Source organism: Prionailurus viverrinus, chromosome C1 (genome assembly GCF_022837055.1).
Source record: "Prionailurus viverrinus isolate Anna chromosome C1, UM_Priviv_1.0, whole genome shotgun sequence".
Classification (NCBI taxonomy): domain Eukaryota; kingdom Metazoa; phylum Chordata; class Mammalia; order Carnivora; family Felidae; genus Prionailurus; species Prionailurus viverrinus.
The window spans coordinates 126,262,485-126,276,347 of record NC_062568.1 but is presented as its reverse complement, the minus strand read 5'-3'; the positions used below and the strand labels follow the sequence as shown (position 1 = coordinate 126,276,347).

General features: G+C 33.5%; 1 protein-coding gene across 1 annotated transcript in view; it reads right to left on the bottom strand.

The window, feature by feature from the left end:
• COL11A1 (collagen type XI alpha 1 chain) overlaps positions 1-13,863 on the bottom strand; it is a 182,563-nt gene that overhangs the window by 104,120 nt on the left and 64,580 nt on the right. Inside the window, exons 16-25 of the mRNA XM_047868859.1 lie at positions 10,656-10,709; positions 10,469-10,522; positions 10,243-10,296; positions 9,002-9,055; positions 8,829-8,873; positions 7,600-7,653; positions 7,081-7,125; positions 6,772-6,825; positions 6,269-6,313; positions 388-441 (exon numbers count right to left, since the gene is read on the bottom strand). Of these exons, the coding sequence (XP_047724815.1) occupies positions 388-441; positions 6,269-6,313; positions 6,772-6,825; positions 7,081-7,125; positions 7,600-7,653; positions 8,829-8,873; positions 9,002-9,055; positions 10,243-10,296; positions 10,469-10,522; positions 10,656-10,709 (513 nt within the window). The remainder of the gene's footprint in view (positions 1-387; positions 442-6,268; positions 6,314-6,771; positions 6,826-7,080; positions 7,126-7,599; positions 7,654-8,828; positions 8,874-9,001; positions 9,056-10,242; positions 10,297-10,468; positions 10,523-10,655; positions 10,710-13,863) is intronic.

The following is a 13,863-nucleotide window of genomic DNA, read 5'->3' as shown; positions in this document are numbered from 1 at the left end:
AGAGAATGGAAAAGTGCAATGAAAAAAAAAAAAGTGCTACGAAAGGTATAGAGGTGAAGATGATTTGAGAAACGCTGAGAGAATAGTGCGTGGATCTGTTTGCCTGGAACTAATGGCTCATGAGGAAGTGGGAAAATCTGAGCATCTGAGATTCTGGCACCAGAGCACCAGAATGAGTTTATCCAAGAATCATTGCATGATCATTAAAGATTTTGCAATATGGAAGTAACATGATGCAATGGTATTTGAGAGGGATTAATGTTTAATTACTGGCTCAATTTGTTTTTATTACTAACTTCAGAAAAAAAATCACTTCTAAAACACATGTGAAACGTATTTTTGAATATAAATATGTAGAAATTTTAATGACAAGTAACTATTACTTACAGGAGGCCCATCAGCACCAGGAAGTCCTGCAAGTCCTGGTTTTCCTTGTGGTCCCTAATTAAACAGAGAAAAAGCATATCTTATTTCTCTTTTAAATGAGAATAATGAAAAATATAACTGTTATGCAGGAATATACTATTAATAAAATTCTTAACTCAAGTCACTGGTTTTTATCTATAAGCAACAAACATTTAAATAACTGTTAAACATATGTGGAAAATGATATATAGAGATAAATGAAAACCAAATTTGACATACATCAAAAACATGCTAGTTTTGGCCTGCTTAGTAGTCCCAAATGTATCTTTTTTTATTAACAAATTAGGTTTTGCATACCACAATAAACTAGAGCTTAGAGAATAAAAAGAAAAGCAATATAGAGCAGAAATATATTGATTTATATCATTGAAAAATAAACAATGCACATGTCTATCAAAGATACTGATATGTATTGATTCAAATAATTACATAGTAATACTTATAAAATATAACTAATTATTAAAATATGTTAGAAATACATTATATTGCGACAGTTATTCATAGGACATAAAAACAAATCTAATATTTTGATGTCAAAGTTCATAAGCTAATATGCAACTAACAAATAACAACAAAGTAACTATCTATTCAACACATCACTCTTAATTTCCATTTGACCACAGAGGGTTTCAAATCTCTTTTAACATGCCACTACTACAGTTGGAACATAGTAAGAATCACTATTGCAAAAAGTAAACTCTTTCTTGATAGGAACATGGGCATTCTGCTGAGAATAATTAACATATCAAGTCTCCAGAGTTCAAACAAGTATTGCTTACTGGTCAAGTTATTAGCCAGAATTTAGAAACAATTGAAAGGGAAAACATATATAAGCAAGCCTAGATAGTGGACACAATTTAGCATTGTTTTCATTCTCAAAGGGTATTTAGGAAAAGCATTACATTTATGTAGATTTACAGTATAATGTTATAAGAGGTATAACTTAAATCACAATAGAATAACAAAAAAATGAAGATATCCTTTAAATTGAACAATTTTTATTTTATAACTGAGGTTAACTGCCTCTCATTTAAAAGATTTAAATGTTTCAATCCCGTTTACCACTCTGAAAAGTCATTTTAAGTCAAGTAATCTAACATTATGTAATAATAATTGTAAAACACCGTATTTTTAATGGCAGTATTTTGTCTGTGACATACATTATCTTTTTCTCTCAAGACAATTGTCTTATTTCTTGAAAACAAGATGTAGACTACAAATGCAGAACTATTCCATTAGTTATTCTTTTTTTTAAAATTTTTTTTTCAATGTTTATTTATTTTTGGGACAGAGAGAGACAGAGCATGAACGGGGGAGGGGCAGAGAGAGAGGGAGACACAGAATCAGAAACAGGCTCCAGGCTCTGAGCCATCAGCCCAGAGCCTGACGCGGGGCTCGAACTCACGGACCGCGAGATCGTGACCTGGCTGAAGTCGGACGCTTAACCGACTGCGCCACCCAGGCGCCCCTCCATTAGTTATTCTTATCAACAGACACGATATTTCCACAACCATCACCTACACACAAGACTACATGGATTTTTTGTTGCTGCTATATTTAATGGACTAGAAATATGAAAACTCTTGAGCTATAAAATGATTTTTTAAACTGAGTTAACCATTCTGACTGATGTGAGGTCATATCTTATTGTAGTTTTAATTTGTATTCCCCTGACAGTGAGTGATGTTGAGCATCTTTTCATGTGTCTGTCAGCCATCTGGAAATCTGAAAAATGTCTATTCATGTCTTCTGCCCATTTCTTAACTAGATTACTTGTTTTTTAGGTGTTGAGTTTGATAAGTTATTTATATATTTTGGACACTAACCCTTTAGAAGATATATCATTTGCAAATATCTTCTCTCATTCCGTAGGCTGCCTTTTAGTTTTGTTGATTGTTTCCTTCATTGTGCAGAAGCTTTACATTTTGATGAAGTCCCAATAGTTTATTTTTGTTTTTGCTTTCCTTTTCTCAGGAAACATATCTAGTAAGAACCTAATGTTTATAGCAGCATTATCAAGAACAGCCAAGTTATGAAACAGCCAAAGTGTCTATCAACTGATGAATGGATAAAGAAGATGCAACACACACACACACACACACACACACACACACACACACACACAAACACTGGAATGGTACACAGACATAAAAAAGAATGAAATCATGCCATTTGCAACAATGTGGATGGAACCAGATAGTATTATGCTAAGTGAAATAAGTCAGTCAGAAAAAGACAAATACTATATGATTTCACTCACACATGGAATTTAAAAAACAAAACAGATGAACATAGGTGAGAGAAAGAGAAGCAAACCAATAAACAGACTCTTAACTATAGAGAACAAACTGATAATTATTGGAGGGGAGGTGGGCAGGGGGATGGGTTAAACAGGTGATGGGTATTAAGGAGGACACTTGCTATGATGAGCACCGGATGTTGTATGTAAGTGATGAATCACTAAAGTCTACACCTGAGACTAATATTGTACTATATGTTAACTAGCTGGAATTTAAATAAAAACTTAGATAAAAATATTTTTAAATTTTTTTATTAGTTTTCTTTATTTTTGAGAGGTAGAGACAGAGCATGTGTTGGGGAGGAGCAGAGAGAGAGGGAGACACAGAATCCGAAGCAGGCTCCAGGCTCTGAGCTGTCAGCACACAGCCTGACTCGGGGCTCAAACCCACGAACTGTGAGATCATGACCTAAGCTGAAGTCAGATGCTTAACCGACTGAGCCACCTAGGTGCCCCAACTTGGAGAAAAATATTAAGTTAAAATAAATCCATTTCTTTTATTTATTTTTATTTGCTTTTTAAATGTTTATTTATTTTGAGAGAGAGAGAGAGAGAGAGAGAGAGAGAGAGAGAGAGAGAGATGGAATGAGGAGTTATGTTAAGCAAAAGATTAGATAGTCTTTTTTTAATATACCGTCCATTTTAAGTCTCAATTCCATGAAATATCATCATGGGTATGGGTAAATTAACTAATGTTAATATATGAGACAGTTTCAATATAAATGAACCCAGATCCATATCCATGTCTTCAAAGTCCTTGACTTTAATCTTTATTTTGTGTCTTGTTATTTCATTCTTAACTCATAACATTATATAATACTATTAGTTTTCTGTAAAGAAATTAACATGTGAGTGCTGTAAATTCTGATGTCATAAATTAAATCACAGGAAATATTCAGCATATATAAGTTATCAAAATGTCAGGATAAAGGATACTGTTGTTTTATCCAATTTAGTTAACTAAAAAATTTTATCAAATATTTTATCACAAATATAATAAAAGTAAAGGCTATAATAACTTAGGGAAAAATATAAAAGTTACTGGGAATTTAAAATATATGACAATAGTTAAGTTATATCTGTTAGATTATACCATGATCCAACTGAAAATATTATTCACCAAGTTTTGGGAGAAAGGGCTCTTGAGCCAGAATGAACACAATACAGTGTATCATAAAAAAAAATAAAAGTAATATAGATGCAAAATAAAATGTAACATAGATGCAATATAAACAGAACATGCTTCTCTTGTGTTCTTGAGTTCCTTTCTTGTTTTGATAAAAAGAGACTATCTTTGAACCCTCAAATTAGATACGTTCAGACCACAGAAGGAAGCCGCTAATGCTTAAGACAGCTTTCTTCTTACCACAAGTACAATGAACCAAATCTTGTATTTTCCCTTTGGCTTGACAAAGGGAATTCAGATATTCTAGTTTACCTTAACAGCAAATTCCTCTTAGTAATCCAATGCATGGTAGAAAACTTAATAGGCATATGCCTCAAGTACAATTTACTATGAATATATTCTGGTCATGATGAGCTAATCTAAAGTATGGTAAAATAGGCCCAAATTAAAATTTCTGATCTAAAGTAAAGATTTGAGCACACCTGGGAGGCTCAGTCGGTTAGGCATCTGACTCAATTTCAACTCAGGTCATGATCTCACAGTTTGTGGGATCAAGCTCCATGTAGGGCTCTGAGCTAACAGCATGGAGCCTGCTTGGGATTATCACTCTCCCTCTCTCTCTCTGCTCCTCCCCCACTTGCATGCACACACACTCTCTCTCTCTCTGTCTCAAAAAAACAAAAACAAAAACAAAATACAAGACAAAACAAAAAAAAAACTTTAAAAAGAAATGTCTTAAAGTACATATGTGAAATCATCTTTGGTACTTTACATTTTAAATACATAGGGCAGTCTCCAAAAGAGCTCTAATACTGTACCAAAAAGAAAATATGCACAGAAAAAAAGTACTTGAACGACAACTTAAATTTGATGTTAACTCTCTCAACATAATAATGGGATAAATAACTCAATTAGAATATTACCAAAGTATGTGAAAAGATATTTTACCAAAGGAAATAGAGAAATGGCCAGTAAGCACATGAATAGATGCTCAACATCACTAGTGGTTAGGGGAATGGAAATTAATAGCACAATGAGATACCATTTCGCTCCAAGAAGAATGACCATAATCAAAAAGAAAAACAAACATTCATGAAGATCTAAGGAAACTAGAATCTTCATACAATGCTGATGGGAAGGAAATAATGGTGCAACAGTTTGGAAGCTTCTTCAAATGTTAAGCATTACGTGCAGCATATAACCCATGGTAACCTATGTATCTACCCAAAAGAGATCAAAATTTGTCCACACAAAGACCTATATGCAAATATTCATAGCAGCACTATTGATAGCAGCTAAGAAGCTTAAACAACTTGTAAGTCCATTACTGCTGAACAAGTAAACAAAATGGGGTATATTCCATTAATGGAAACCATTTGGCAATAAAAAGGAGCAAAAAAAAAATGATGTATGTTGCAACATAATAAGCCTCAAAAACTTTAAGTCAAATGAAAGAAATCAGACTCAAAGGTCACATATTATATTCATTTATATGATTAAATTCATATTTTATATTCACTCATGTATTTCATTCACATTAAATGCCCAGTAAAGACAAATCTATAAAGACAGAAAACAGATTAGTGGTTGTCTAAGTCTAGTGGTTGTCTAAGTGGGTAGAACACAAGTGCATATTGACATAAAGTTTCTTTCTGGGGTGGTATAAATGGTCTAAAATTGTGATTGTGGCACAACTCTATATATTTACTGAAAATCATTGGCCAGTACACTCACAATGAGTGAAATTTTATGGTATGAAATTACACCCCAGTAAAACTGTTTATTTTTTTTAAATTATATGTTCACATAAATCAACACAAGTAAGGGGAAAAAGACATTAAAAAGAACCTGTTAACATTGTACTGTAACTATAGGGGACAGGAATATTACTTAAGGAATCTGACAGAAGAAATCAGAGAAAAACATCTTTTTAATTAAAGATTTATTATTTTTTTGATCCAGACATTGAGTTATTAACAAGAACATTCTTTGCCATTTATACATAAAAAATGGTGGGAACCATAACTTCACAATTTTCCCTTAATCAGATCTTCCAAAAAAACCCTTTGTCACAGCAAATCTAATGACATTTTTTAAATAATGAGAAAGAAAAGGAGAACCGAAAGGAAGAGAAAGCATTCATTCATTCCAGTACATTTCTAAAATTAATATAGCTGAGAATGTCACATTTGGAAGCTATCCAAATGGAAATATGTGATATTTTATCATTTATAGTTCAGAGATGCATGAATGGCTTCCCCTCACACTGTACCCTCAAGGTTTTACTCCGGATTATTTCCTTATGTGCTGAGCCATCTCAACATCTTATCAAAACCAGACGGCAAGGCATTGCATCTGGCTAAGGTTGACAACCCGAAATTGGTCGCCAGATTACTAGAACAAACAGAGTAACTTACTTTTTCACCAGGAGGACCAATTGGACCTTGTGGACCAGGAAGACCCTATTTTAAAAGAATTTATTTCACATGTCAGGAATCACATCATAAGAACGAATTTTTTAAAAAAGTAAAATAACCTTCTATTTCACATGCAATGAGTTATGAGAATCTGTATACATTCCCCACATTTCCCAGAAAGTTTTGGAACACTATGAGGCATTTTACACAAGCTACTCTTTTGGCAGCGTGATTGTAATGTGATCCGATTCAGACCCTTCTGCAGGTGTGGCTTTCGCCCTGGCATTCCATGAACACTGAATGACTCATTTTATTCTTGGAAAAAAGGGGCCTCTGCACATTTGCTTAATTTAAAAAAAGGGGGGGGGGGAAGAATCGCCTTCCTACTTTCACGCTGTAAACATTTTCAGCCCTACACAGAATTTTTGAGGCTGTCAGTTTTCTCACGAAAAGATACGATCATACCCCATTATCTCAAAGGAGCTGCAGTGGCTTAGACTTACCTGAGGTCCTGGATTCCCTTGCTGACCTGGAGGTCCAGGCTCCCCTTGGGGACCCTGCCACAGGAAAATATAAAGAGTCTTTAATAGGGCTATTTCGCATAGTTTTTTTTTTTTCTTCTCAATTGAAAATCAGTCCCTAAATCAGTTTTCCCTATGGAGAATCTGAAAAACTTGGAAAATATTAATGCTAGCAGAACTTAATGGACTTAGCAAAATGTAAGAAATTTTTATTTTAGACTTAGCAACAAAAGTGATTTGTTAGAACCTAGATGGCAGAAATGAGTTATTTTACAGATGTTATCTACATACCATGTTTCCTTTTGGTCCTGGGGGGCCGTCTACACCTGCAATACCCTTCAATGAAGGAAAAAAAAAAATATATATATATATGTATATGTATATAATATACATATGGATGTTTATAAGTTTAAATCCCTCAACAGAAAATCAAAAGACTAACCTAATAGCATGGCACCCACTAGTCTAGGGTGACTAAAACTCATTTTACGATTTAGAGGAGATGAGATAAAAGGTAAGGTCTATATTCTCCTTTCTGTGTCCACATGGAGACAACCTAGCAGCATTTTGTACTGTGTGTTGGAAATTTAACATGAAACAGTGAAGTGGATAAACAAAAAGGAGGAGAAAAGAAAGAAAGGGGTAGAGTGGAGAATGATCAGTGTAACCAATAGGCAGCATCATTAGGTCTCAGAATACAATAAGGCAGTAAACACTTAGCTGTCTACTGAAAGCTGTCATGGCCTTGGGCTTTAAAGAGTGACAACAAGCTTTTCCTAGAAAATTCTGAATATTTCCAGCAATACATACAGGCTGCCCTGTAGGTCCTGGAGTCCCCCTTGGTCCCAGCAAACCTCGAGGACCCTAGAACGAAAAAAAAAAAAAAAAAGCATGTCCTCATAAGGAATGCGCTCAAAGTACACTTCCTCCTCTAAAGACATTTTAATGCGATGTTTGGAGCAAAAATATCTATACATCTTTTATTAACACATGGCAAGTAGTGTTTAAAATACCATTTTTATGTAACACAAATATCTCATGTTTATGCTGATCCAAAAGCCAGAATGGGTAGCAGGGAGTTTTAGCACATACACTGTGTATCTTTGATTCTATAAATTTACATATAAATCACTTGGGAAATTTTTAAATAGGAAATAATTTCATATTTTATGCCACTTTTGTGTCATTTTCCGATTGGAATGGCAATACTGAATCTTACTAAGTATTATATTTCAATCAAATAAATTATACAAACAGAAAAATCCTGATTTTCACTCATTTCATATTTAGGTATATTTCGTCTTGAGAGAATATTCACAAAGGGAAAGAAATAGACAGCTGGATAACTATATATACAGATTATAGAAGCCATTCTCCTGAGAGAAGATTGTTTTTAATTATTATTATTTAAAATTAATCAATATCTCCTTTTCTTTTTTCCCCTCCTCTATCTTCTCTTCTTTTCCTTCTTTAGAAAAATCAGTACAGTAATTTATTACCTCTCATATTCCCTTGAACTATTATGCCTTTGCGTTGACAGGCCATATAATGTGGCAAGCTTGGACTGAAATTAAGAGGCCTGGGTTCTAGTCTGGTGTTTTGATTAGTTTTGGGTAAACCTTCCCAATCAGTTTCCTCATTTATATAATTTGGTGGAAAAAATAATATAATTTAGCACATGTCATCCTTATATATGATATATACTAAGCTTGTAAATTTTTTTTTCTTCTGGTTATGAGATCCATTTATCCTAAACATATAGATTCTGGAGCTACTGATGATATAAAAAATAAAATAAAACAAAGAAACAGCAACAAAAACTAGGTAAGTTCTTTGGCTGAAAAGACGTTACCTCTGATTTTCTCTATAACTTGGAACTCTATGTGCCTTTCTTTTAAAATGTCTTCCCATAACAACTGCCTGGTTAGCTTAGGTAAGACTTCTATAGTCACCTGAGTTTATTAGTGACTATACATGTATGACACCAGTCACTATTTTTCCAAACTAGGGTATCATTTAAAAGAAAGAAAGTTGCTTACAGCTTCACCTGGAAGACCCCTTGGTCCGATTTCTCCATCTTCTCCCTGTCATTGACAAAATGAATGGGAGGTAATGCAATTAGACAATATATCAATTCAACAAGAATTGATAAACTTTGTTCTCTTATGTTTTCATTTTAAATATTTCTTAAAAGAAATGAAGTTTCATATACCCTCATTCCATCTTCTCCAGGGGGACCAGGAGGACCTTGCGGACCCCGTTCACCCTATTAAACAAATACAAATACGATTAGAAAATGAAATAAAGCAGAATATTCAGAAGTCTACCCTATAGCTATCCTGCTGAATATAACAGACCATTTGGTGGAAAAACTTATGATTTCTTTGTCCTTCTCAGGACACTGGAAAGATAAATCATATTTTTACATTAACTGATTTATATATTACTATGCTAGAAAAAAAGTTCCTTCAATTCTAAAAGCAAAAAGGTTTAAATAAAATACCTAACATAATTATTACAAACTAAATCATTTAGAAAGTTATTTTGCTGACGATTGTTTTAAACAGAGATACACTTGGTTGACTTTATTTTTTTCTGCTTCTAAAATAATTCATAACAATCAGCACAACTCAAGACTAAAGAAATTTTGGATTTTTTAAAAAAGAATATTGTATATTTCTCTTGACATATAGTAGGTATACACTAAATATCTTACTAGGCTTCCATAATGTTCTCTTTTCTGTTTCTTTCTTTTTTTTTATGTTCTTTAATTTACATAAAGTTTGTCTTATCTTCATTCTTAACTTCTGAAGAAGAAAAATGTGAAGGTCCAAAGCTGTTCTTTGAGAGACTGCTTCTTAGTTTAATTTCCCACTAAAAATATCCCCTAGATTCCTGTTCAGCATGGTGGTTTATTTAGCTTTTGCAAATTATAAGCTCTTGTGTTGGATTGCAAGCTCATATTATCACAAGAAATAGCTTGTGGTGTCTCTGTCAATGGGTACCATTTAACTTAGGATAATAAAATACAGTGTCCAGTATATTAATGACAGACTGCCTAAAGAGGACTCTATTGAGTATAAGTCCACACATAAAATATAAGAGGGAAATTAAGGTGATTATCAAAAAATAAGAGGCAAAATTAAATCTCCACTCTTGTGTTTCTATATCTTCCACATACATGTACATAAAGATTATGCCAGAAATTATATTTACATGATTAATGTCTAAAAATAATTAAAGAACTCATACTGGTATTACAAGTGTAATTCTACATTGTAATTCTACTTATCTTTCTTCCAGTATATAGAAGATGCAGTAATTTACTAAATTATTGTCTTTACAAATATTTAAATTATTATTTTTTATTTCTTAAAGTCCAATGATTCTAAAATAGTTCATAACATTCCTATATTGTCCCTGTATGCAAAGTAACAGAATAGTATATATTACCCTGTGACCTTTGTCACCTGGCAGACCCGGAAGTCCATCAAATCCTCGATCACCCTGTAAAATAAACATCATCATCATCATCATCATCATATTCCCAATCTAATTCTATACTGTAATTTAATTGTGAAATATTCATTGATATCAAGAAACTCCGTTTTAAAATATAAAATTTTCAGAGGTGAACTGACATACAAGATCTGAATATACAAATGTGTGAGCTCCTGACCTTCGCCCCAGGTTCTCCAGGCATGCCTCTTCCTCCATCAGCACCCGGACGACCCTGATAATGCCAAGAACATGACTAAGCAAAAAGGATTCCTACTGGCACAAAGAAACAACAATAACAACAACAACAAACAAGATAACTGATGATTTCAGATGCCCTCAAAATACACAATAAAAACCAGTCATACCCTTTTTCCAGGTTTTCCCGTTGGGCCAGGTGGACCTTGAACACCACGAGGGCCCTATATCAAAACATCATAATTTATTCATTTTATGGAATTTTTTATCAATAAACTGAATCACATTGAGAGACATGGTTTTAGAAATGTATGTTCTCTTAGCTTTACCTTAATCACTTTAAAATAAAGAAAATTATTTCTTATGTAAAAGCTCAGATAAAGCAGAAGACAAAAGAATAATTTTTCTAAAAGGCTTCTTGCCACAAAAAAGAGTCATATTATTTTGTTAAGTTTCTAGAGACAGCTGATTACATTTAAATAAAAGTAATAAAAAGTAATATTTTAACATTTAAAAAATTCCTCAACTACTCATTTTATTCTCAAAAACTTGAGTTTTTTTACATTTCCCTTGAAAACACTCTTAACTACCCATCTATTTTCTCTTTTCTTTCCAATCACTTTTCTTTCATCTTTCCCTTTATTTTTTGGAGATCCTCTCCTATGTATTTATTCTTTTATTTGACTTATCACATGGATTATAACTGCCATTTTTCATAATTGAATCTCCCATTAAATTGTTAACTGCTGTAGTGGTTTTACATTACATCTGTCTTTTCTCCATTATACTCCTACAACTTAGCATAGTGACTGATACATGTTTCTCTCAATCACCTACAAAATGCTGCAGGATGATTTGGTGATCCCTAATGCAAATTATTGTCTGGAACCATGTCATTTCAGATCAAAGGCTAAATATTCTCCGTATGTTTCTTTCTTGGAGCAGAATACAATGTTATGTCAACAAACAATGTCTTTTGTGGGGATTGATCTACATGTTTTTTAAAATAAAATTACACATTTAATAATAGATCAAATGTAGTTCCAGAGTAAACATTATATAGGCCTTTATATCCTTTTTAAAGTTAATTTAAACAATATGCATATGATGAGTGTGGTAGCAAATGTAACACACATTTGAAATTACAAATATTTTTTATCATCCTTGTAAAATGTTGGTTATAGAAATATGAAATTAAGGTTATCTGATAATTGGAGTTTAAAAGAATATACCTTTCTAAGAAAATTATTGTTGTGAAATGACTCTACCCTATATCTCAGCTGGAAAGCAAAGGGCAATACTAACAGGACAAATCTTAGTTTTTAATGAAAATGATCCTTCTTCACTTGATATTGTATCTCTCTGGACTTGAGTCAAGGAAAGCCACAAAAGCCACAAAAACTACTGCAAAATGTTTTCAGTTTCAACTATTTTATAAAGGGGTAAATTTGATGAAAAATTTACAAATTTTGCAAAAGATTAAGCTCCCTAGATTTTCATATAGTGACACTTCAGTATTTTTATGCAATTCTCAGTTAAGTTCCAATGCTTTCTATACCCCTCTGGCAATATTAACCAAGCATGAAATAGAAGGCTGCCATGTTCTGAATCACCCAAATATCTTTCTCAATTTTCTTTGATTTTTTTCTAATTCCAAAACAAATTGTGGTGTAACCATATAAAGGAATACTACTCAGCAACAAAAAAGAATGAACTATTGATGCACTTATCAACTGTGATGAATCTCAAAGGCACCATGGTAAATGAAAGAAGCCAGGCTTCAAAGGTTACATAATGCATGATTTCATTTGTACAGTATTCTTGAAAAGATAAAAGTGTAGTAATAAAGAAAAGATCAGTGACTGTCAGGTATTAAGGGTGGAGGAGGGAGATGTGATCATTAAGTGTTGGCTCCAAGAAATTATTTAGGTTATTGAGCCATTCTCTCTCCTGATGATTATGGTAGTGGTTACAATGAATATACACTGGTGTTGAAATTCATTTTCACCTTGTAATATTTTAAAAATAAAATTAATTTTATTAAAAAAGATTTTTTTACATTTATTTATTTTTGAGAGACAGAGACGGAGTGCGAGCTGGGGAGGGGCAAAGAGACGGAGACACAGAATCCAAAGCAGACTGCAGGCTCTGAGCTGTCAGCACAGAGCCCGACATGGGGCTTGGAACAGTGAGATCATGACCTGAGCTGAAGTCAGACATTCAACCGACTGAGCCACCCAGGTGTCCCCCAAAATAAAAGTAATTTTAGGGAAAAGAAAAATAATTAGTGGATGGCCACTTGAGAGTTCCTTCAGCGCAATCTGAATTTCTATTTATTGAGTATATCAAGAAGTATTTTCATTTAGGGCACCTAGGTGACTCAATCAGTTAAGTGTCCTACTTCAGCTCAGGTCATGATCTCATGGTTCATGAGTTCAAGCTTAGTGTTGGGATCTGTGCTAACAGCTCAGAGCCTGAAGCCTGCTTCATATTCTGTCTCCCTCTCCCTCTGCCCCTCCCCTGCTCATGCTGTGTCTCTCGCTGTCTCTCCAAAATAAATAAACAAATGTAAAAAAAAAAAAGTAGAAGTATTTTCATTTAAAAATAAATGTATTTGGGGGGCACCTGGGTGGCTCAGTCAGTTAAGCGTCTGACTTCCACTCAGGTCATGATCTCACAGCTCCTGATTTCAAGCCTCCTGCTGGGCTCTGTGCTGAGAGCCTGGAGTCTGCTTTGGATTCTGTGTCTCCCACTCTCTCTGCCCCTCCCCCGCTCGCATTCTCTCTCTCCTCCAAAAACAAATAAACATTTAAAAAATAAAGATAAAAATAAATGTATTTTAAAATGTCACATTTTGTTTTTCTGTTTTCTAGAATGAGTATACTTCCTAATGTGCTTATATTGAATGTTTCTACTTATTATCATTAAAGGAAAGACAATACTTTTAACTTGGTACCATGTAATATAACCTAAGATCTGTTTTTGAAATTTCAGCTCAGATGTTTTCAATTCTCATAATTTCCTCAGTTCTACAAAAGGTTTGAAGTTAGCTTCTTTTAAGTATGTTAAATATTGTTTCTGAAACTATATGCTAGGTTCACTTTCCACAGAAAATATCGTGGGTTTGAGACAGGGCCTCTAAGTAGTACAACTACAGTAGTTCTCTGCTCTGTACAATCTCAAGCCAGTTTAAGATTCTGAAGGCCTATTACTATCAAGCCTTTCCCATCCCAGCTTATTATCTTCTTTTAATATTGTTTAAATTAATCAAGTTATTGGCAGTCGACTGGCCACTAGGGATTTTTCAATTAAAGGAGGTGATGTGAACTTAAAAGTAATGTAATTTCTTTACTCATAAAACAGATGGCAGATACTTCA